This window comes from Lampetra planeri, chromosome 8 (genome assembly GCF_965212315.1).
Source record: "Lampetra planeri chromosome 8, kcLamPlan1.2.h2, whole genome shotgun sequence".
In the NCBI taxonomy this organism is placed as follows: Eukaryota; Metazoa; Chordata; class Hyperoartia; order Petromyzontiformes; family Petromyzontidae; genus Lampetra; species Lampetra planeri.
The window spans coordinates 15,432,974-15,457,621 of record NC_136114.1 but is presented as its reverse complement, the minus strand read 5'-3'; the positions used below and the strand labels follow the sequence as shown (position 1 = coordinate 15,457,621).

Sequence of the window (24,648 nt, the reverse complement as noted above, 5' to 3'; positions counted from 1 at the left end):
TTGCGAGCCGCTCGCTCTCCCGCTTAGCCTCCTGGCCACTGCTCCTTGTTATCGCCACTCGCCAGCATTTGGCATCTTTCGGCTGAGATATGAATGGGCGTTGACATTTGAATTCCGAATGTCAAATTCCATGCCTGGCGGTATAAATAAATAAATATAAACCTACAACTAGTGGATGCACCATAAGGGCATGTACAAATTAATAACCGTGGGAACGTGATAGAAAGAATGAACGTTGATTTTACGAGTTGCGGTAATTAGCGTGACAATGAGCACAGGGGTTCAATGTGAGCGTGTCTGCAGCGGCATTTAGTGTGCACCACGTCGGTGATTGGGGCACCTGAAGAGGAGCGCAATCAGGGGGTCATTCATCGCCACGGGGGTCGTGGCCCCCACCGCATGCCGCGACGATCGCGTTTCGCTCGGTCGAATTTTGCGCCCTCGATTCGTGTGCGTTTTGCGACTGCGGTTTCTCTGCCCGCGTTCGGCGTTGCCGTGGGAACGCCGCAGTGGTCGTTCGTGACCGTTCGCGGATTGCGCGGTTACCCCTCCGCCAACGCAATCGCACGGACGTACGGACACACGCTGAAAACCCGACGGCGTTTACCTCCGCGCCGGTTTTCCGCGGTCGTGCCATAGAGCTCTTAGGTGCACTTTCGGGTTGCTCCGCATATCGCTCGCAACAATGTCTTCGGTTTCTGCAGAAGTTCGCAGCAGCGTGGTGAGAAACGTTGGACAACGACACGCGGTGCAACCTGAAAATGCATTCAATCGCTGGAGGGTATTTCAATGCGAAGGCTCTGTCAGCCATTGTTATTATTCACCATTGTTTTTTGAGTAAAGCCATGCAACGATGATCCGACAAAATCAGTGTCGTGAAGGTCCTCACCCACCCGACACAGCCAAACAGATGAATTGCCACGTGGCATACAAGCGTTTCACGTGCCAGTCACTATTGATTCAGCTCACCTACCGGTAGGTTATAGGAGAATCCTCGCATCCAAATGTGCCAATTGGATGCGACGTGTCGTTTAAACATCGCGCGGCTTAACCCCGAAATCAATCGTGCGTGGTATTTCTCTTTTCACCCCAACCCTGGGCTCCCTCGGAGGTGCAGTCGGGCCCCGTGCGGCTCTTCGTGCCGTACAAGCGCCGAAAGAAGGACATGGAGCTCTCCCACCACAAAAAGGACGGCTCCAAGAACATCACCCTCTTCCCCGCCACCCCCACCTGTAGGGTCCCTCGGCGCCCCCCCCCCCCCCCCAATCGACACTGCCGCTGCGTTTCCACTCTCGGTTTCTCGTTCATTTCCATCCCAGAAGGGATTTCCTGCTCAAATGAGCCCAGATCCCTTTTATGCCCGTGAGCCGGTGCCGTAAAAATTCCACAACCCTATCCAGAGGACAACCACTGTCGACTTTCCCACAAAGTGACGTCTATTTTATGGAGTCCAGAGGGATGATGGGCCAAGTTGACCCCCCAACCAGGATTTGAACTCTCAATCTTGCGATTGTGAGCCACTCGCTGTGCCACTGAGCCACCTGTATTTAGTTACGGACGTTTCCGTTAATCGTCCTTGCAGGGACGTTTTTCCTAAATACTTTACTTGAATCGCGAGGCATGCCTAGGGATTGATTTGGTAATTATACGCGTGCGTTGCATTCTTTTACACAAATTAGTGTGTGCGCTAATCCTTTAATCATGAAAGGACCTTTGGATGTTCCAACAAACAGTGCTTACGCACGGTTAGACACAGTTCAGAATTGTTCTCGTGACTCTAATATGCACAAAGCAAACAAATCAAGGAAATAGTGCAGATCGTATAAGATTATTGCTGATGCCGTGGGTGTGTGTGTGTTTGCTTTAACATTTCCGTGGGGAGCCGTAGTGCAGCGGTTAGCGTGCTGTGCTACGATCTCAGCGACCGGAGGTAGATTCCCGCTCATGGACAGCATCAGTGACGAATATCTGAAATGTTCTTGGGCCTCCCCGAGGTCGACTCAACCTCAATTGAGTACCTGGGGCGATGTGTAGTGAACATCGCCACTAGGGCACTAAGGCGGCCGAGCGTGGTGCTGGCCACCCACCGCTAACAGCACTTGCCCCGACAGTTTGTTGAGCTATAGGGGGGATCTTTATCGCTTTAGTCCTAGGTTTAAAAGACGGTCAGAGGGAAAACACGATGATTCATCGTCATATTTGTACCATCAGAAATTGAATGTAACATTTAAAAGCGCGTACACTTTGTGAATATTTCCTGAATGTTAATATATTGAAAGGGGTTTCATGGGAAATGTTAATGATGCGCCTGCCGACGACCGAGACACGCGAGGTAAGAAGGCGGGCTGCGTCAGTCGCTCCGTAATTCTCTCGTTACGCAATTAAGAGCCCTCAGCTCCCGGGGTGGGAATGTCGCACATCGAGTGCTGCCGATTTAACGAGGCCGCAAACTTTTTACTTTTATATCACGGTTGCTGAGCTGAGCACAGGTCCGAAGGCATGACACGTCAAGTGGCAAGCAACAAACGGCATGATTGAGAGTGCCACATAGATCAGAGTTGTGGTTGGGATTCCTTGCATCGAGCAAGGTTATAAGAACTTGGGGAAAAGCGACGACGGGAGGGAATCGAAAGGCATTCCAAAGTGGAGCGGTGCGAGGGTAGAATCAGAAAGGAAAGTGTTGTGACCTGCAGTGTGGTGGGTGAGCGAGTGGGTGAGTGTGTTGTCATCTGCGGTGTGGTGGGTGAGCGAGTGGGTGAGTGTGTTGTTGTGACCTGCAGTGTGGTGGGTGAGCGAGTGGGTGAGTGTGTTGTTGTGACCTGCAGTGTGGTGGGTGAGCGAGTGGTTGAGTGTGTTGTTGTGATCCGCAGTGGGGTGAGTGAGTGAAGTTCATGGGGACAGTAACCATGGCAGTTGCGATAGAAGAGTAGTAAGGAGGATGTAGGAACTGGATGCTCCACCCCAGATATGACATCATCAGGATTCCACCGGAGTACGAGTTTGTGCTTTGTACAGCAGCGGTAATGGTTGTTTACCGTTAAAGACAAAGGCTTTGTCACCGAGAAGAATACCCCCCAGGCTTCTCCAGCCCCTCCTGAGCCAGAGTGGCGGTGCGATGATGCCACCACGAGACTGGAGGAAACAGACCGGTGAACCCGACCGCTCTCCCCAACCCCTGTGCGTGAACGTGTGCACGTGGTTCTGTGCGCGTGCCCAGACGGCGTGGCGTCGACGGGCGTGCTCGACGGCTCTCCCCCCGAGCTGCTGCCCTTCGAGCGCGGTGGCGGCGTCGGGGAGCACCTCGCCGCGGGCCCCACGCTCCTCGCCGACCCCACCGGCCCCGCCGCGGACGTGTACGGCACCTCGGCCGGTGAGCGTCGCGGGCGGCCTGCATCGTCATCCTCATCGTTTGTTCTAAATATTGATAATAACGCTGATGACGATACCTGCGTTTATGTTGAACCTGCAAGGGTGCGAATCGTATCAGAGCCGAGGGGACCACCTAATGGCAGCTTGTCCATTGTGTGGCACGAGGCGGCGGGGCACTGGTCTGCAAAGTGGGTTGGATTCCGCCCCTAGGGGGCGATGGTTGTGACGCGTAATCCCAATTGATATCGCACGTCACGTGAGTGCGAAGCAAGTCCCGAAGAGCCAGCGGAGTCAACGGAGCTGGATTGAGCAGAGTTCTGCAGGCAGGTAGCGACCGATACCATTGTGCACACTGGCGTGTACGATAAAGCAACACAAAGGACAACTCATGTTTAGGGACATCATTGTGTGCTTAGGATCTACTACATTCCATGCACGGTTTTAAAGCGTGAGTGATCGGACGTGCTCTTAACTGGCGTTACACTTCCAGAGGGAATCGTATGGTCAGGGCGGTCGTGCGGGTAGCATCAGTGCGTGTCGTTGGGCGCGATGTCCGCGTGTTTTTCGGCGAGCAACGGGCGGCACAACGCGAAAACACTTGTCGGAGCGCCGCGCAGCACAGCCACGGAGACCGACGCAGCAGTACTCACTTTATCCACTTGGCGTGATGATGGACCGAGACGACCCCCGACCTGTCGCCCTCCGCATATTTGTCGCGGTACCCTTCCACGAAGCAAGACACCTCTGTCTTGCTTCGTGCCCCATTGTTCCTCTACATTTAGCCAAGCAAGTATTTTGTTACTGTGCAGACAATTATAGTAATTGGCTCTTTCTCCGCGTCCAATTTGCTTACCAATTGATTCACCCCAAAGTCTGCCGTCGGCTTTGTGATCCCGAGGGTCGGTGTCTGCAGTGGGAGATTGCGCCGATCACTACCTGGATGTGGCTTCGGTGGAGGCTGCCTTGTTGTTTTTTTCCCTACGGATAAATTCACGGCATATCTTGGAGATCTGCGATATGTCCCTGTGGTTTACGTGAGCAGTGGGTGCCACAACCCTTACCGACTCACGGGGCATCGTCGGCCGTCGACAAATTTTCGCGGACCACCCTGCCCTATTAGCATATTTGTATAACTTAAAACGACTCTAATCGCCGTGCGAAGTGTTCATTAAAAAGCCATAAAAATCAGTAGATTCAGTCAATAGCCAGCTGGGTTGATGAGTCGTGAATAAAATTACCACGGTAATGATGATGACGATTTGTGTTTAACGCAGCGCGATAGGGCCTCCTTTGCCAGTACCAAAATATGAGAATAGGTTTTCACCTTTTTTCTGGCAACAAAAGAGGTGTTAAGATGTTTAAACACCAAGCTGAAACCTTTGACAAGAAATCATGTCTGCATTAACCATAATACTTTTGTTTGCATTCTGACCACAAGTATTGTGGTTAATACAGACATGATTCCTTCCTTGTAAAAGGTTTCAGTTTGGTGTTTGAACATCTTAACACCTGTTTTGTTGCCATAAAAAAGGGGGAAACCTATTATCATAGCGCGATAGGTGACTTACATCGCATCTCATTCAAAACATTTGAAAGGGCACCCACAGTGCCAGCTCTCCCTGTGTGAACAAGGCAATCGGGCATCAGTGTGGCAGTTGGGGGAGATGATTGCTCCTGTTTGAGTACAATCTAAATAGCTTTGCAATTGGCAGTAAAAATTAGATGGTGTTTTTTGAGAAAAACATCGAATATCCAACTGTTCCCACGGCAATGTGGGCCTCAGGTGGGAACTGCTGGGCTGGAGTACCGAGGATGATATGTCAATAAAAGCCACTGTGCTCGACTGTTGACCATAATTTAAAGCTCTTTGACATAAATTACTTTTTATGACCTCGTAATACCTTCCTACGTTGCATTAATCATATAGAGATGCAGTAGAAGATATGCAGGCAGAGACCCTGCATAATGGGCTTACTTCACAGAGTACATATTATTATGAAAGCAGTGAACTCGACCGCATTTGACGCAGGAGGTGCCCTGCCCCCGGGCACCTTGGCGCTCGTTCGGGGCCGACGAGCACCGTCGCCCCTGTAATCTTCGCGGTCATCGTCGGCGCGGTGATTAGACAGCGCCACGAGGCGAGACGCGACCTCGATGGCGAGGCGGTGCCTCCCGCGGCGGGGGCCGTCGCTCCAGCGACAAGGCCCGTCGAGATTCGCCCAGCGCGGAGGCCGATTGCACTGTGACGACGATCGTTGTGCGGCCGCGTTGACGTGACGCTCGTGACGCCCGGCGCCGAGGTGGAACTCGAGCCTCTTGCTGACGGAGGCTGTCAGGGACGTGTGACGGCGTGAGCCCCGCGCCACGGCCCGCAGGGTGTTTTATTATTTTTCCAGCTGGGTAGCTAAGGCCTTGATGTTTGTGACGGAGCTCGCGCCATTTCCAGCCACGAGGTTGCTAATTGCCGATAGGCTTGGCGCAGCTGCCGACATCTCGCGTTCGATCACAGACACGGCAGGCGGTGTGCGTGGGATGTTCACCCCGTGGTTAGCGCGCTGCCATAAAAATGTAAAGGCGTGAAACTTGCTGACACCACTGCTGGCGGAAGGGGCCTCCACGAGTGGAAGCTCTGTCGAGCCCCTCTTACAGATACTTGGGTCTACTCGATCACACTGGCCAGACGTCTTGGAATACCAAGGAGCGCCCACACTTTACCCCACCACACGTCACACGCCGATCGTAGGCTAACCGTGGCGTACCCATTGATGCCGCTGGGTGAAGAGAAGCTCAGAGGGGAACTGGAACCGTTGTTTCAAACCGGCGCGCCGGGAGGATGACGGACCGAACCGGCGAGCCCTGCATTGCACGTTCGGTGTGCCGCTTGATATTGCGCCGTGGTAGCGGCGCCGCGCTCCGGTGCGCGCATGTCGCCCGAGCTCCGACGAGCGCGGCCTACAGGGGAAATTTTCGTGGGTGAAACGCCGGCAGGCCGTCAGATGCGCAGCATGGCGAGGGCACCTTTTGGCATTGGAATTTTTGTGTCGTGCTGAAGGCGACGGCGTCGAGGTCCGGGCAGACAGGACCAGAAGCGGAGACTCCGTCGCGCCTGTCGCTGAAATGATTCGGCCGAGGAGAGGTCGGCACGGCGGCTCGTAAACTCGTGGTTCGCAACCCTGAGTCGCGCGGATATGTCAGGTGGTAAGATGTTCAGACACCAAATAGACACCTATCACAAGGCATCAAAGTCTGCATTTAACCACACATTCTTGTGGTAAAACTTGCAAACAAACGTGGTTTGATATTAATGTGTGTATCGTCCTTGAAACTGATTGGCCTTGTCTCACCTGTGTTAGATCAAAGAACGCCAAAAGGCAAACAGAGCAAACACAATGCAAACATCAGAGCACGTGTGGTTAATGCAGACTTGATGCCTTGTGATATGTGTCTATTTGGTGTTTGAACATCTAACACCTCCTGTATTCTTGCACGAAAGGCTAAAGCCGATTCATTTATTTTTTTATTGTCGTGTGTTAAGTTTGGAGAAACCGTTCGATGGCGTCTGGGCTCACCGGATAGATTCCGTGAAGTGTGTGTGGGGCAATGATTGGGTGATGCAATGTGAAATAAAACAGGAGGCACGCAGGCACCACACACGCAGCAAGGTTTGGAGTTAAAAAGATGCAATGGGTAAATAGTGAACCCTCGTCTCGCCTTGCGGGGAGATGAGCTTACGCGGGTTAGGGTTAGGGCAAACACGTCCGCAAGTAAACCGATTGCTTTGAGAAGCAATTAGAACAGCCTCGCTGCACTGTACTCTTCACGCCCATTCCACAGAGGTACACATTCGTACAGTGCATGTTTTCATAGCTTCATTTGCATACCTTTTATAATTATCCGTCTTGGTTTTATTTGTGCCTGGGCCACCCCTCTCCCCATTACCCGGGATAAATTGAGAGTTGATTTAACCCAGATTAGAAATCCACATTCATTTGCATTTCGTAATGAAGCGAGCTCGTTTGTTTGAGCCACGGTGTAACGGGTTAGCGGCAGAGTGTGAGGGCGACGGACTCGGTGTGATGTCTTTGCCGGTCTCCAGAGAGAAACTGTGTTGAGTAATGTTTTTATTCGACCTTCGCTTGACTTTGTATGATTTCACATTTACTTCTACTCAATTTCATTCACACGGCACGCGTTTACAATTTTATTTTTCACGAAAAAAAATGATTCGATGACTGTGGCGGCGGCATTCTGCGGCCGGCGGCAGCGGTGCTGGCTTCGTGTTCGTGGATTATTACCCTACTTGGACGCCAATGCTCGTGGATTATTAACCTGCTTGGACGCCAATAACGCCGTCGCGAAGCTAGCGCGCGGCCGGATGGTCGTAATGAAACGTGTGAGCATGGCACGGGGGACGTCGCCTGTTATTACCACAAACCGTTAAAGGTGAACGCAAATTGCGTTGTGTCTCATACCGTTTATTTTTATACAGACATGTGGAAAACTACAAATTATGTTCGGACTACATTCTTGGCAGTGGTGCACAAACACAAATTCCAAAAACTCAACAGATTCATCAATAATGCTGCCTTTAAAGGACATGGGTATATATGTATATTTGAATAGATAAAAGGTGACTTTCAGGCAATGGCCCTTTCTAGGTTCAGGGTGATCCACCAACCCTAGCTGCTGCCTCCACAGTGCCAGACTACAGGCGGCCACGTGCAGCAGTTGCACAGCCACCGCGTACGCAGTGGCAGGATTGCCAGCCAATCCGTGCCACCTCCCTCACCACTGGGACCAATTTCTTGGCAGGCGAGAGACCTTTGTGGCAGCGATATTTTATGTTGTCACTCGGTACGAGGTGTGTGTTAGGTGGACTGTCCCCAACGCCACACCGTCCAGTCCCCACCAACCTCCCCGTAACGCAGCGTGGGTTTCACGGTCCTCGTGTTCCCATGATTCAAGGCCCCCGTGGGGGACCACCGTAGGAAACCTGAAGAGAAATATAATGGCTTCTGCTGTGAAGGAGAGGAATGTTTCATTCTCTACTCATTCTGATTGAGGTGTCAGCGTGTGGCCAGAGTTGTTGACATGTGTTTTCGCGTTACAAAATTGAAAAATAATGTCAAGAACCGAACTGAACGAGGTCACGAAATAAACAAGGTTAGAAAAAATAAAATATAATTCACTTCGTTTTGAGGTGTAGACGTTTTCTTTGGAATCCCCTGCATGCAATTTTCCTGGCTTGCTGATGGTGTGCTGGTTTTTAACTGCTGAGCACGTGGATTCCTGAAATTTAAACGGCCTCACAGCATATTTAATATCGGAAGCTGTGGCCTCACAATAGGAAAAAACGTATTCGCGAAGCACATCCGCCGTCCGCATCAGCAGAGCCGATGACCGGAGACGAGCCGCAACATTGCGAGGCTACGAGCCGACCGTGCCCCTGCAGCCTCGTGATCCGGTCGCGTGCACTCAGAGTCACCCCACCGTTATTAGCTGGTTAAGATCTTACCCGTGAAGTTCAAACCAAATTCCAAACGCGACTGAAGGCTGCGGTGTTTGCCATCAAAATTCTTCTTTTGCCAAGGAGAGTGCGACGACTGGATAAGGTCTGCGTGTTCAGAATTATAAAGGGCGTGGAACCGGCCATGGGAGATTATCAACCGCAGCGCAGCAATTGTCTCGCGAGGGACGTGCCGTGTGATTCCCGCAGTCTAAATTACGGGCTACGAGGCCCCCTCTGTGCCATCGTGTGCCACGCAACGGGCTCGTCATGGACCGTGCCTCTGGGCTTGCGCGCTGGGGAGATGCGTGCTCTGGGAGGGAGCGGGAGTGCCCCCCCCCCGCCACAGGAGAGCCACGCCGGAGAGAGGGATTTAAATCGACCGGCGTAGTAACCTGGCAGAGGCGGCGCTGTCTTTACCAAGACTCACAGAACTGTCTTGGTCCTGAAGGGGGAACAGCACAGCCATATGTTCCCTGCATGAGAATGCCACTGGTAATTAATTTAAACCACGGAAACATACTAATCAGTAATCACTGCCACCTTCATTTACAAAAGAGTCATCGAAGAGATTTGAAAAATCACGTGGTGGCTTTTAATTTGAAAGCGAAGTCTGCCTTGTTTAATATTCTGCACAAGCTAAAATTATCCTTGTGAGAGCATTTTGCTTTGCTCACGACTTGTCTGTCACGCTGGTTTCGGGCCGTTCCGTAGGGCACCCACGGTCACGCTGTGCGTGGAGGTGGTCCCGAGCCGACAGCTCCGGGGGTGAAGGTGCACGGCGAGCGCCGATCGTCTCCAGCGGCCGCCACTTATTGGTCGCCGCGGCGTCGTGGCAGAACGTCGCGGCGCGACCGCGGCTCGGCGAGAACGCTCGCGGCTTGAGTGCCCGTGTGAAGGTTGCGGCGCCACCGAGCCAGAATTGTGTCGCTTCGGTGACACGGGACGTGCTGCTGCCGTTTCACAGTCAAGTGGAATTATCTCGGCTCGTTGCAGCCTTAGTGTAGAAGCGTCACTTCGGTGCTCAGGCTCCCGAGCACCGTTGCAGCGAGCCAGCACGTGCATTTCACCGATTGAGTCAAATAGAAAACAAGTAGTGCCTCCTTTATTGTTCAAATTCTGTTTTTATTATTGCTAAAATAATTAAATTCAATATGGCTCTCAATTGACCCTCAGCTCCTGAACTCTTCAACTCAAACTGATCATCGGCGCAAGGCGCGGGATGGACATTGAGCACGCGCGTGGCTAACAGCACGCGGGAGAAACGGACGCCGGCAAACCGAACGGAACAACTCTGCGCTCGCACTTGGGCCGAAATCGTCCGGCAGCCGAATGGCCCCGCCGGACGTGGCCACGCTCCGTGGTGCGAACGCTCGCAGCGTCGCCTCGGCTTTCGTGGGCCCCCCCCCCCCCCGGGGGCGTCTCTATGGAGCCGCCCGGGGGCCGCGCTCGCTCGATCGTGCGGCGCGTCGGCGCTACGAGCCACGGTGTGTTTGGCAAAACCCGACAAAGCGACAGCCGAGGCAATTGCCTCGGCCCCGGTCACGGCCAGCTTGTTCGTGCCTGGCTAATGGTCTGTGAGGTCTTGGGTGAGAAAACTATATCGTCATTAATATATAAAAGATTACTTCTAAGTAACTGCACCAGAAAGGTTACAGCACGAATCTTGGTAATTGGATTTTGTGTGCGCTGGACAATTGGTTTTAAAGGGGCTTACAAACATGAAATCAGTCGAAGAGCCAGTGCGTTGATAATTGGGACCCGAAATGTTCACGGTTTTGGAGCGAGTACACGCACGCGCACTTGCGTACACGCGCACACGTGTGCACGCGTATGATACGTACACGCATACGTGCATACACGGCGCGTGCCCGCAGAGAGATCTCCCCGCGGTTTTCCCTCTGTAAGCAGCTGGACATCTCTCCCCACCGGCTGCCTGCGCTTTGGAAATCGTCGTTCATCTCGGTTTGAGGCCGACGCAAGGTGTGCAGAGCGGGTGCGCTGCCTGTCGCGCGTTTGGGCTGTCATGTGGCTGGGTAGGAAGATGACGCGCGTTAATTTAGAGCCCGTGCCGTGACCGCACTTTTGCTGCGGCCTAATCCCCGTAGCGTCCGGAGAGGTGGACGGGGATGGAGAGAGAGGGAGAGAGAGGGAGAGAGAGGGAGAGAGAGCGAGAAAATGGCTGAATTGATGGCTTTTGGGAAATTTCATTATGTGCTTGCACTGCCTGCGTTCGTGCACGGACGTCCAACTATGGGTTTGTCGTGTTACTTATTAAAACGCGCCCTTCTTTCCCCATTACGCAAAACAAGTCAAATCGCATTGCGTAATAATGTCCGCACCAGAATGTAAAGGTTGAAACATCTTGAACGAAGGAGTTTGAGTGTTTTGTATAAACAAAAAATCTTCACGGTCATCAATGCCGTGTTGACGATCGATCTTTAAAGCAGCTTTGATCACGGTGCATTGAATTTTTTTTTAGTTATCGTGTTTTCAGTCTCAGTTAAAATCAACGCGAGACCAAACGGAGCCTCGGGCCAGCGTTATTGACAAACGTGTTGCGTTTAAGCTAGTTGTGCTTATACACCACCGCCAGCGTGGCATCGCAGAACAATTATTTTAGAAAACAAAGGTCGTTGCCTTTCGCCGGCAATCGGCGTGGCTCCGCGCCAGCAGCGTGACCGAGCGTCCGAGTTCCCGGCGCTCGGCTTGGGGGAGACGGGAAGCCTTCCTTGACCTGTGACCCCTGGCCGGCACAATCTCAGCGCAGCCCTGGAGATTTGCGACGGCCTCCAGGGATCCATTTCTGGCTCAAACCCCGCCGTCGATGATTTATGTTTTGTGCACTTCGCACCGAAGAATTGCAGTGGAGAGAGAGAGAGTGGGGAAGGATGGAGGCAGAAGGATTCTCGTGCCCGTGCTTAGATTGCGCGTATATTTTTCACATCGCTCGCATACTTGTTCTGCCGTCTTGCTCATCGCTGCGATGTTAAAATCGGTGGCCAGGGCAGAGGACTCCGCACATGGAACATCGATCGGGTTTCCACGCCGCTTGCTCACAGCGGGCGATCTGTCCGCTGTTGGCAAGCGAAGCTGTACGTGTAGCGGTGAGCTCGTGCCGCTGCCCTCAGCGAGGAAGTCGCCTCTTTGCGCTGCGTATGAGTTCGGGAAATGGGCGGCTCACCTTGAATGTGCTTTTGGTCACCATCTTCATGCAATTGCCTTTCCCTGTCTCCACATCGCTGACCATAAGCCTGGCTCTGCTGATGAGAGCAGTAAGGTTGCTGGAGCAAATGCTGCTTCATGGTGTTGGTCTGGGAAGGCAATTGGCTGATGGACTAAGACATTATTTTATTATTATTATGTATATGTGGAAGACGTAAAGTATCTCTGGTTTATATACCTGAAAGCTTTCGTGACTGCAGGAATTCATATTCTTTGGGTCTTTCGGTAAAGTCACGTAGATAGGTTCAAATAAAATATTATTTTCTTTGAATATGGTTATATATGCTTTTACCCATGATGCTCCATGGCAATGGGTAGCGAGATTGGGTATGAGCTTTATTTGAGTTGATCGACCGATCAACTCTCCAGGCCAGTGTTATCCGGCAGCAGCATCTGTTTTAGAAAGCAATCTTTGGACCAGGTGCAACCTTTACGGACCTCTCCAACAGACTTGTTAAATAAACACAGCAGTGTCATCCAAGGTTATTGGCAAGAGTACTCCATTTAAACTATGGGCTATGTATTGTAAAAAATATATATATATGAGAAAAGCTAATTAAATATGAAAGGCTTTGATTAAATCTCACTTTTGTTTTGGCCACGATTATCCGTATGTCTCGCCTTTAGTAGGTGCAGTCATCCGAAGCCCGAGTAGTAAATTGAACATTTGCACATGAGAATAAAAACAACCGTTCCATTGTTGGCTGCGGCGATGCAGCAACTCGCTTGGATTTTGGCGTTGCTGAAGGCTCTGAGTTATGCGCCGCCGTGATATAAAACGTATTATGAATATAAGTAATCTTATTATTGTTTGTATTTTGGTGGCGCTGACAGCTCGGGGTGATGTGCCACGGTGGATAATGCGGTACGCGCGTGCGCGCCAGTCCCATTGCTTTAATTACGACAAAGAATATAACTCTTCCTCCCATCACCATGCGGTTGAACATAAACAGTCTCTACGCTTGTCCTTGTTGTTCGTGCGAGAGAATTTTCATTCCGTTGGTTCCATACGACACTGCCATGCTTGAATGGTCAGCACACTGGATTTAAAATACAGAGATCCTCTGTTCTATCTCCCGGCGTGGCAGTTGAAACAAGTTTATAAAATCTGCCCCTCCCACCTCCGCTGCCCTTGTCCACCCAGCAGTTCACGACAGTCTATCGGCAGGCCGCGTGTGGTTGGGTAAAGTGTGGCTACTCCCACGTCTTGCAACATCATGTCTGGCCATTGGACATCTTCATAGCTCATCGGATTCCTCCAATATAAATACATATTCTGAATAAATGAAAGATTCTTATTCGGTAGCCCAAATGCCCTGTGAAGGAACTCTCGTAGCTGCCTTCTGACAGCAGTAGCATGAGCGAGCCGTTTCAGGGTTGCCCCTGTGTCTCTGTGTCTGTAAATCTATCCTAGGGGCACAGTGGGAAACACAGCAGAGTACATTTCCCGAGGACACCTATTGAAGTCAGACATGATTCAAAATGATAATGATGGTTATGATGTCCACTGAATATCAACTATGTATGAGAGATTCATTTTTAATTGATTGAAGCCATTCAATTGCTTGGTCTGGGAAAAGTTGGTAAATTGCAGATACACTGACTTCCACATTACTTTTGGGGCAGTGCGAAGCTGCATGGGCTATGGTTCGGTGTTCGTAGTTGCAGTCGCTCTCGTGTAATATTGAGGCACACCATAGCAGATGGTTTGGGAAAGCTGAACTCGGTGATGAAAAGCAACGCAACAATGCGCGTAGAGAAGGAAACTCTCAATGGGTGCGTCCTGCCCGCTATGACGCACGGTTCAGCAACACGGTCATTAACAAACAGAGAAACAACTGACACGTGGACAAAGAGGCGTGCAGAGACGCATGATTGGAATTGCGTCGAGTGTTTGAAAGATGAGCACGTGGATTTGAGAACATAACGCAGGTTGATGTCATCCAAACGGTTCAGCAGAGCAAGTGGCATTGGGCAGGACGCGTCCCGGCTCGAAGGGGCGATGGCCCGTGGTCAAGAGTCACGACGGAGCCACAAACGAGGAGTGGAACGCATTCAGGAGGGCGTCCACCGAGAGCGATGGCACGACGACGATGGCATCAGCTGGGTGTGCGGCTGCCGGGTGGATTTAAATAGCAGCGTGAACAGGTGGCGCTGCAGTCGAACTGCAGGGAGGCACGACTCCCACTGCGCCTCGCACGCACGCCACGTGAGAACTCCACGCCGCGTACTCAACGTCCTCGGACTCATCTCGACTAGCGGCTCAAAGGCGCTGAAGGCGAGGCCATCTCCGGAGGGGGCAGCGGTGAAACGGAGACACCCGAAGACCGACTTCTTCGAAGATGGCCTTCAGCCAGCAGTGGAGTGACGATGGCTTACGACGAAGAGGAGCACGCTGGCCGGCGCGGTGCCAGGAGCGGTGCGTGGCGTCGTCCTGCCGGCTCCTGGTCGAGCGTTTGCTGCGGTCGGCGGAGGCGGACTACGGACATCAAACATCATCCGCACGTCGATTTGCTCGTCCGGGCGCCGTCGGTCGTGCTCCATTACCGACCGCCCTTCGCGCTCAACACAATCGTGCATTGTGTTCCACGATAATTACGTTACGTAATTGCTCCCAAGCACACCTGTTATTTTTCGAGGGAGAACATTCCAAGCGCGTGTGGGTTGATTGAAAGCCTTTGATTGCAACGCGCACGTGCGAACGTGTGACGCTCGCACGTGTGAACACATTTACGAGCAAATAATTATACACGCTGCGTATGTGTCCGGCGTGGAGATAAACATGCGCTGAGACGCACGCATGGCGCGCCAAGACTATAATTATCGCTGCAGGTTTTAGGCGTCGAGCTCTGCTTCACTTCGGATGCAAGACACGACTGCCGTGCAGCAATTAAAATGGGCCCTACCGATGTCATTTTGTCATGGGGTTCGATGTTCACAGATCGCAAATTATAACCTGGGTGTTGAACTGCCTGCGTGCCACTTGCATTTGTCCATCAAATGAACCGACGTTTTTTGCAACGGAATCGCGAACGGTTCGTGCAAAAATGCGTTAAAATAAGAAAAATTACAATATTGAGCAATTTTGAAGACATTTTATTTAGTAATGGCAATGTCACTATCGGTGGTCTCGTTTTATTTCTATCCAGTCGTACATCAATTACATCCACGTTAAAATATGAACTTCTGTATACGCATGTGTTTGTGTTTCTTCTGGTCGCCGGGCGGTAGTGGATTGACTAGGGCATCGCGCTACGAACCCGGCAACCGAGTTCGATTCCCGCTCATGGCCAACATCAGTGACAATTATCTGAACCTGTCTTGGGCCTCCCCTAGGTGGAGTCGGTCTCAAATGAGTACTTGGTGTGGTGGGTAAACATCAGCATCGGGGAGACAAAGGCAGCCAGGCGTGGCGCTTGCCACCACCCCCTCGTGTGCCGTGTTAGCTGTCATTAATGCTCGTTAAAAGCACTTGCCCCAGTAGTCTGTTAAGGCTATACGGGGGAGGGGTCTTTGTCTTTGTACGTGCTTGGCCATGGTAAAGTACAGTAGTTGATTGCGCATCCAGTGGCATGTTTTGAATACATCTACTCCTGTTTATAGAATACAATGCGGATTTATGTATTTATTGATTTATGCATCTAATTTGTGATTCTGTTTCTGGATGCTGTATATGAGGGGTAGGAGACTTGTAGATTTGGAGAGGTGGGTGGTGTTTTAAAGTATGTATGTGATAACGCGTGCGTTGTCATGCGTACGGCGACCCCGGCAAACAGAGTTTGATTCCTGGCCAAGGCTGACATCAGTAGTGAATGACGTCGATACCGGTTCTGGGCACTGCCTTCACCAATTGGGACTGACGAGCGTGGTGAAGTATGGTCTAACGACCCCCACGACCGGCACGATCCAGCTGGCGATTGGCAAAGTGACTGTAAAATAGTCACGAAAAATGTAGTCACATTGATCGCTCTGTAAAATAAGTGCTTGTGTTTAAGTACTCGCACACTGCCAACTGTCACGTGTAATCTGTCAGGATAGAAATCTGCAATTGAACTTCCCTCTTGGCTCTCAATCACAGTTCACGGCGTCATGAGGAAACGGTACAGTGCCAATGATGAAATAGGTTCATCAGTAGATAAATATCTTGGGCGCACCTGACAGTGTGGAAATCCTGGGCAGATGTGTCCTCGCCACGCCATTGTATACGGAACTAATCACCGCACTTCATTAAAAAACTTGGAACGGATTTTGAGCTTTTGCCCGGACCGCTTTGTCGTGCCGCTGAACGCGGCGCCGCGTGCCGCCCAATCTTGGCTACGTACGACTCCGAGTGTGCCAGGCCGGGGGGCACCTGGGGTCGTTCTGTTAACGGAATTAGTGACAATCACATTTGCCGACAAAGTGGGTTGTTGGTTTTTTGTTTATTGTTTTTTCATCGGTCAGCGATGACTGTGAGTGGATGATGAATCATCCGACGCGATGCCGAGTGCGACCGCCCGGCAGGGACCACGGCGTGACCGACCGACTGACCGGAGCAAATGATTTGAATGAAGACGCAGGTGGCAGCGATCAATTGGCAACGTTACTGGGGACGTCATCGGAGCAAAAGTCACAGCCCTTCAATCGCCTGCGCACGCCGCTGCTGGCGGAAGGAGGCTCTGGAGTGCCCCTGTAGGGAGGGCAGGGGGGGAATTTGGTCTACTCTTCCACACAGACCAGACGTGTTAGAGGAGGTGGGTGTGCCTACACTTTACCCCACCACACTGAACCCATTTACATGGCTGGGAGGACAGAGGCAGTGGGTGGGGATTTAAGAAGCTTGCTCCGTTGTTTTAAGACTCAAGGACAATTCCACCTTTTGTCATTGACCGGTCAATGACCGAGTGAGCAAGCAATGCTGGGTAGCTCACGTGCCGGTGGCTGCGGTGGTGGTGGCTGCGATGTTGACTCCGTGCGGATTGCGCTGAGCGGGAGAATGCCGCTGGCGCCGGTCTGCGGGCCCTGCTGCCCGGGATCAGCTTCAGAGATTCACGGAATCTGTGGCAGCGATTAGTGATGTATGTGAATAAAACTGTACACGAATAAGTTGAGTTTTGACCTACACAGCTCTTAACTTGTAAAATGGTTAACGCCAGACGCTTTGTTAGGGCGTTGTGTCGTGTTGCTTGCGTAAACTATGAATGAAATGATTCATTGAGGAAAATCTATTATTATTATTATAATGCTCACGTTACTGACACGCAATTATGCCTAAAACCGATTATTTTTGACTGTGTGTGTACCCGATCTGATCAGATCTCAGGAACTAGGCAAAGGTTAGGCCTGTTCAGTACGTGGATTGGAGACTACCTAGGAAAACCAGGTGTTGTAGGCTAGGGCTGCGAGGTGTTTAGTGAATATTCGTACGGCATTGGATTCTTGGAACCATCTGTGCGTTGGTTTACTCCAGATTCTCCGGTTTTATTCCACACAAAGTCAAACAGCCATTAGCAAAAAAGAGATTGTGGAATTCCCTATCTCGGTCCACGAGGGAATCAGTGTCTGTTACACTTTTTAAACCGCTTTCTCCATAACTTAAGATTTTACGTTAATATCTTTGAGGCCTTGTGAGAATTGTGCTATAAAAAACCGAGCTTATTATTATTGTTATCCCACTGCAGCACCCTCCGGAAAGAGAGTTTTGACACTTTACCACAGCCCTTGGTGTGTTAATAACGAGCATTATCAACATTATTATGAAATGCAAATGTTGCCATTGTAGGTGCTCTCCATGCGTACCACTGCAAGGACAAATCGTGACCAAGAATCGTAACAATCGAATCGTTGAGGGGGTGAATCGTGAAGTCCCCATCGTCGACCGTTTTATTTTCCCCGTTGGATCGTCGTTCCGGTTCCCTTGTGTTGCCGCTTCAGCAGGAGATGCGGCCGTCAGAAGCCGCTCGCTCGTCGCAGGTGCAACGGGCGGCTGAGTAGCGGCGCAGCGTTCTTCACCTCTTGGGGCCAATTCCCGCTGAAGCTCCCTCCCCGTTGCTCCACACCTGCTTGAGGCCGGCGGTCGTTCGTTCGTTCGCTCCCATTCACAGCGTCTTCACGCTTCGCTTCTGATTATGAATGCGGAGTGAACGACTGCGATTATTTTCCGCGCTGACGGATGGGCGCGCGTCACAGTCGCGTGTTCCACAATAGGACGGGACGTCCTTGCAGGAAATTGCCGCCGTCTCACTTTGCGAGCCGCTTACCGTGCCGTGCATCTCAGCAGGCGTGCTTAAGCGGGACTTTCTTGAGTTTGGCCGCCACTCTCGCCGGGTCCTGAGACGCCCGTTAGAGAAGATTGACGTCGTTCAGTGGAGACTCGCGCGGGCCTGCGTTGGCGAGACCCCACGGGCGCTTGTGCCACAAGTGATGCATCGTTTATGCGCTACCCTGGGTTTATCGTTATTAATATCATTCGTCTTGAATTGCGGGCTCGCGCTTTCCTGCTCCGCATCGTTTCCACGTTGTGCGTGCGTTGTGCTTGTTTACGCGTTTTTGGCCACTGCCTTGCGTTACGCCGAGCGATTGCGAGAGACCTTGACGGCAGGCGACCGTGCCTGCGCTCGCACCGCCCCCCTCGTCCCCCTTGACCCCCGCGTCGCTCTCTTCCCACGCTTCGCTCGTGTCCTACGCCGACCACGCAGCCCCGCGCGGACGCGAAACAATGTCGGCAGCATTCATGCATTCTGTGCGTGTGTGCGCGTGTATTTTTAGTGGATATGAATTCCTTTGTGTTCTAACGATTATGTTGCTACTTTGGTAATTGCCCTCCCATTAAAACCATTAACTCGAAGCTCCGCTTGTGTCTTCGGGGTGGGCAAATAATTTTTACCGGAGCTGGAGACGTTTGCCCCGGCTCTCCCGAGTTGAGCGGCATCTGCCGAGACGTTCCAGGACTTGGGCGATCGGCATCACCGCGTGTAGCCGCAGCTCTGCCGACTGCTGCTGCCCAACTTGAGAATGGCTGCGAAGGCAAACGTGGCCGTTCGGTTCCCACGTTGCTTTGGTTATAAAATCGCAATGTGAGTCGCAATGGGTCTAGCGGTCCGTTAATTTATCGATCACAATCGCATAGCACACATATTGAATCGTATGTAGAATTGATAACTTTCAAATCCTATACTCTGTAGAGTAGGTAATGTACAAATGTAGTGACATTGCGGGATGTCACTGAGTAATGCCGGCCCTAGAGGGTCACGGCGTGTGGTGTCGTGACATCGCGGACACCACGAGGATGTGGGTGCAGTACCGGCCCTAGAGGGGCTCGGTGAGCGCTGATCGACAGCGCTGGATGGCACCACGCTCGGCGTGCAGTGCTGGCCCCTACAGGACAGGGTGTGGGCATGCCGGCCATGGAAATGGGGTTACTAAGGGCAGTGGCGTCACGAGGGGGGTGCGGGGGGTGCTTGCCGCACCGGGTGACACCATCAGAGGGGGTGACACCAAAATGACTGTCTATACAGTTTCTGTGCAGTGTTTCAGCATAAATTTTGTATTTTTTTAATATCCCTGTAGTTAGTTATAACAACAACAAAATACATTTTTGTTGATATAACTAAGCCCAGCTTACATACACAATATAACTACCTATGCTAATTGACTTTTTGAACCTTCTAATGCGCTCCGGTCAGCGCTGTCATTATTACTCAACTACAGTGACGCTTTGAGTCACGTGGTTTCGTCTGCACGTGCTACAAGCACGCGCTGTTGTGTTCGTCGCTGCTCGTGTTTTTATAGTCGCTGATTTTGTCAAATTTTCTGGTATTTTAGCTACAATATCGTGGTGATTAGTATTTGTGAACATATATCAATAACTCTTTTGAGAGTGAAGTAGTAAATTAAGGAAATATTATAATTTAAAGGTGTCATTTAAATTTTGCTAGGATGGAGGCAGCGCAGTCGCGCTTGGCGTGGATTGTCACTGCTGTTCTGATGCTGTCCGTCGTCCCTGTCGTCGTCGCAGCGCTGTCTCCTCTCCCTCCGCTGAACGTGACGTCACCGCATGCCGGGAAGCCCGTGTCTCCGACGCCGCAGCTGCTGGGCCTCGAGTGTCCGCACTCCGAGCTCACGTCTCACGTGGAGCAGCACCACCAGCAGCAGCAGCAGCAGCAGGATGAGCAGCAGCAGGAGGAGGATCACCTGGATCAGCAGCAGCAGCAGCAGAACCAGCACCTGTTGCAGCAGCAGCAGAGGCAGTGGCAGTACCTGGAGGAGATGGTCAGCTCGCTCATCAGCACAGCGCAGCAGCTCAAGGCTGCCTTGGAGCAGGCGAAACAGGAGGCCGCGATGGCCCAGGCGAGGCTGCAGGCTGAAGCGGAGAGGGCTGAGGTAAGTGTGGAGGGCGGCAGAGAGGAGGGCAACGGGCGAGAGGGCAGTAGCATGAGCACCGACTGTGCTCTCATCAGCTTGGTGTCACGAGACAAAGCATCCATTTGGATGTCTCGCAGAGCATTATTGACCTTCGTTTTAGAGAAAAGCCCACGATAGTGCATATCACAGAGCGACCTCTTGAGATCCCTTGAAGTGAACTATGGTGCAGTTGGCGCAGAAGGAGGCAGCGATTTGCTCCCTGCTCTGCAACTGAGAGCAACGTTCGCCCCTTTACAATAAAAGTGAAATTGTAGTTTTCATTGCCAAAATGTATCCAAATGAATTGCAGAACAAAATTGAATGTTTTTATTTATTTGTGCAGTCATCGCTGACCGGGCTGAGACCATCACAGTGTACAGTGTTTGTTTTGTGACCGTAATAACTATATTGTGTGCACATGTGTGCGCGTGCTTTTGCACGTACGTGCGTGCTTTTGCACGTACGTGCGTTTGCGGACGCGTATGTGCGTGTGTGTGTGTGCTTGCGTGCGTGTGCCCTCGCAGCAGGTGCTGAACCCGTACCACGCGCGCCTTGAGTCTCAACTCCATTTCCAACGCGTGGAGCTGGGCGATGGGAAAACCGAACTCATCATCAAGGTATCGACAGCGCCATATCGCACAATCACACCCCTGACGCATCCGAAGATCGCAAAGCGTTGCAGCAGAGCAGCGATCACGCTTCATCGCCATCATCATCAGCCACGATCGATCCACTGTTGGACAAATCCCTCCCCAAGCCGAAGCCGTTTCTCATGGCCCTGCCGTGTAGCCGCTCGGTCTCGCTGCTGCTCGTGAGCCGATCTCGTGGCTCCGTCCTTTCCCTCTCAACGTCCCCCCCCGGGCGCGCCCCCTCCCCTTGGCTGCCATTCCGTCGCTAGTCTCGCCCACCGGCCCCTCGCCACGACGTGTCCTGCCCAAGCCCCCCCGCTCCCTTTTAATGACGGTCGAAACGTCGTCCAACTTTGACGTGAGTGACGGATTGTGGCAGGAAGGGCGCTCTCGGCGCGCGGCTCTGCCGGGTCTCTCCGCTCGTTGGCGAAGTAAAACGTGCCCTCTCCTCCTCCCTCCGCCAGCAAATGTGCGTAAACTGCGGGCGCGAGGCCATGAACGAGTGCACGGGATGCCACAAGGTACACTACTGTTCCACCTTCTGCCAGCGTAAGGTCAGTGCCCGCATGAGCACCCTCTGTGTGACGGGCGAGGCGCGATTTTGTGCAAGCGGTGCTGGCGCCGGGGTTCTAAACGCCCGGAGGGAAGACGCCGCCCTGACAATGAATCGGCTCTTTAATAGCGAATCCACACACCCCGGCTGCGTGTGTCCTGGGCTTTCCCGCACGAGCAAAATATTTCCACTTCATGCTCCGTTATTATTTCGATGACAGGACAGAGACGCAGAGGACCGGGTTACAACCGTCCTGCAATTGAGCGATGCATCCGAGCGTAATCGTGGCGTTCCCCAGCTGTGATCTAGGGAGCGAGAGAGAGAGAGAGGGACAGGGAGGAGGAGAAGAAGAGCATCAGGTAGAAGACATGCGATGCGGGAGGGGGGGGTGAGGATGCCTAGTGCGGAGTGAATTGGTGCCAAGATTTCCCTGTACTCCATTCGTGACCCCTGCAGCACAGCCCCTAGGTGTTGCTCAAGGTTGGGAGCTCGTGAGCAGCGTGAAGTTTTGTTGATGGCAAATATTCATGAAAGTGACTTTGAGGAGAGCTGCCACAGCACGCGAGTCGAGCGTAGCAGGACACGCACTGGGTCAACAAGCGGCAGCATCCGCCCTCTGGCACCAACCCCTTGTGGGGGGGGGGGGGGTCCCTCCTGGCAAAGCTCCCTCGGGAGACGTGGCCGGAGTTTGACCGCTTTTTATTTTTTATATATTTTGAATGGGAAGACGGAACCAGGATGTGGGGCATCGCTGCGACCTGCACGAGCGAATGGACCCACAGGAGAGACTCGTCGTGGTAGGGAGACAGAGGCGAGGGAGAGACACACCAGAGTAGACAAAGAGATTCAGAATGAAGACCGCTGTAGATGTAGACGTGATATCGCTGCACAGTTGCGGTGGAGCTGCCGGTAACTATTTTACAAATCCAAAGATGCTTTGAAGTCGTGTGGGATAGTTCTGGACGCAGAGCCTCGGTGTGCGTAGCTACAAGATGAACACCATTGGTGTCTTTTGGTCACGTCTTCATTTAAACCTCTCGTCAGAAACAATCGGTGCTCGTGTTCCCTCTGCCCCGCGGGGGAGGCACCCCCCGGTGCTCGCTGCGCAAAGAGCCGCACATTTTGAACAAGAACAGCGAAATTGCCAAACCCGACTAAATTTCAGGCAGGGTGACGACCCCTTTCTGCCAATCACAGCCACCACCGTCACCGGGCGATCGTCAGGGCACTGGCCGGTTTCACCACCACCACCACCACCTCCAGCACCACCACCTCCAGCACCACCACCTCCAGCACCACCTCCACCCCGGTGATTGTGTTCCATGGTGTGTGCTGCGCCCCCCCCCTCTCATCCCACCGCCCCCACCACCCCCACCACCCCCACCACCCCGCAAAGCCTCCCCTTAGAGTCCCACCCATCACCCCACATCCCAACCCCGACCCCCAACCTCTCCTTCAAACCCCCGCAACCTTCCCCGCTTGCAATCCCCCCACCAGTTTTCCTAAATCCCTCTCCCTCCGCCCTGTCCCTCCCCCGCCTGCCTCGCCCCCTCCGCCTCCTCGCCCACCTCGTCGCCCACCTCTGGTCGCGGCCGTCGCGGCCGTCGCGACGCGTGCAGGACTGGAAGGAGCACCAGCACGTGTGCGGCCACCCGCTGGGGACGGCGCCGGTGGCGACGGGCGCCGACGTCGCCGTCGGGGACGCGGAGGGTGACCACCGGGACAAGGTGTGAGGCGCGGCGCCGCCTCCGCCCGCGCTGCTCGTCGCTCGTCCCCTCCTGGCTCACCCACACAGCTCACTCACACGGCTCACTCACACAGCTCACTCACACAGCTCACTCATACGGCTCACTCACACGGCTCACTCACACGGCTCACTCACACGGCTCACTCACATAGCTCACTCACACGGCTCACTCACACAGCTCACTCACACAGCTCACTCACACAGCTCACTCACACAGCTCACTCACACAGCTCACTCACACAGCTCACTCACACGGCTCACTCACACGGCTCACTCACATAGCTCACTCACACAGCTCACTCACACGGCTCACCCACACGGCTCACTCACAGAGCTCACTCACACAGCTCACTCGCACAGCTCACCCACACGGCTCACTCACACAGCTCACTCACACAGCTCACTCGCACAGCTCACCCACACGGCTCACTCACACGGCTCACTCACACGGCTCACTCACACAGCTCACCCACAGAACTCTACCTTCCAGCTCAACCACGGCACCGCTCAAGCATTGCCACGCCGCTTGGTATCGCAGTCACAGCCGACGTGCGCACCCGCTGTGCGTACCGAACGCACCCCCTGTGCGTACCGAACACGCTCAAAACGGTTATTAAGCAGCTGTGAACCGCCCCATCGCAGGGCGCTCCTCAAAACAAAACGTCTCGAGACACTCGGAGGCGTTTAACTTATTATCGTTCTTATTATTAACATAATTAGCATTGTGTGTGTGTTTTCCCCTTGCGCACATCTAATTGAGGTGAAGCGTTCGTTGAGTGAATCGGCGTCCCGCGTGGCGCGGAGCCGCGGGCTCGCCGCCGCGCGTTTGACAAAGGCGCGCTCGTGGGCTCGCGAGTGATCTCGAGAATATATTTGTTTCATTTTGGCGAGCGTTACACCACGACGCGGAGCACTTGTTCATTCGTACGCAGCCCGCCTCAGCTGGAAGCGCAGAAACGGTCACGGATGTGTCCCTGGACGGTTCACTCCGCACCTTTTGCCACACGCCATTTCCACGCCAACGGGAAGTGGCGTCCCTGCCAGAACCACCTCGGGATTGCCTCTTTGGTGGCGAGGGTCGGTGGTGGCGAGGGTCGGTGGTGGCGAGGGTCGGTGGTGGCGAGGGTCGGTGGTGGCGAGGGTCGGTGGTGGCGAGGGTCGGTGGTGGCGAGGGTCGGTGGTGGCGAGGGTCGGTGGTGGCGAGTGTCGGTGGTGGCGAGGGTCGGTGGTGGCGAGG

The 24,648-nt window shown here is 53.0% G+C and overlaps 1 protein-coding gene across 8 annotated transcripts in view; it reads left to right on the top strand.

Annotated features, from left to right (window-relative positions):
* Window positions 1-24,297, top strand: part of LOC144720411 (deformed epidermal autoregulatory factor 1 homolog) — a 52,172-nt gene extending 27,875 nt beyond the window's left edge. Inside the window, exons 7-12 of one of the 8 annotated variants that reach the window (XM_078597190.1) lie at window positions 1,118-1,232; window positions 3,218-3,370; window positions 20,097-20,461; window positions 21,007-21,099; window positions 21,576-21,665; window positions 23,284-24,297. In XM_078597190.1, the coding sequence (XP_078453316.1) occupies window positions 1,118-1,232; window positions 3,218-3,370; window positions 20,097-20,461; window positions 21,007-21,099; window positions 21,576-21,665; window positions 23,284-23,397 (930 nt within the window). In that variant the 3' untranslated portion in view covers window positions 23,398-24,297. Of the gene's footprint in view, window positions 1-1,111; window positions 1,233-3,217; window positions 3,371-20,096; window positions 20,462-21,006; window positions 21,100-21,575; window positions 22,173-23,283 lie in introns of those variants that run through there. The other 7 variants (XM_078597187.1, XM_078597188.1, XM_078597186.1 and 4 more) reach the window with 7 other exon arrangements.
* The last annotated feature ends 351 nt before the right edge of the window (window positions 24,298-24,648 follow it).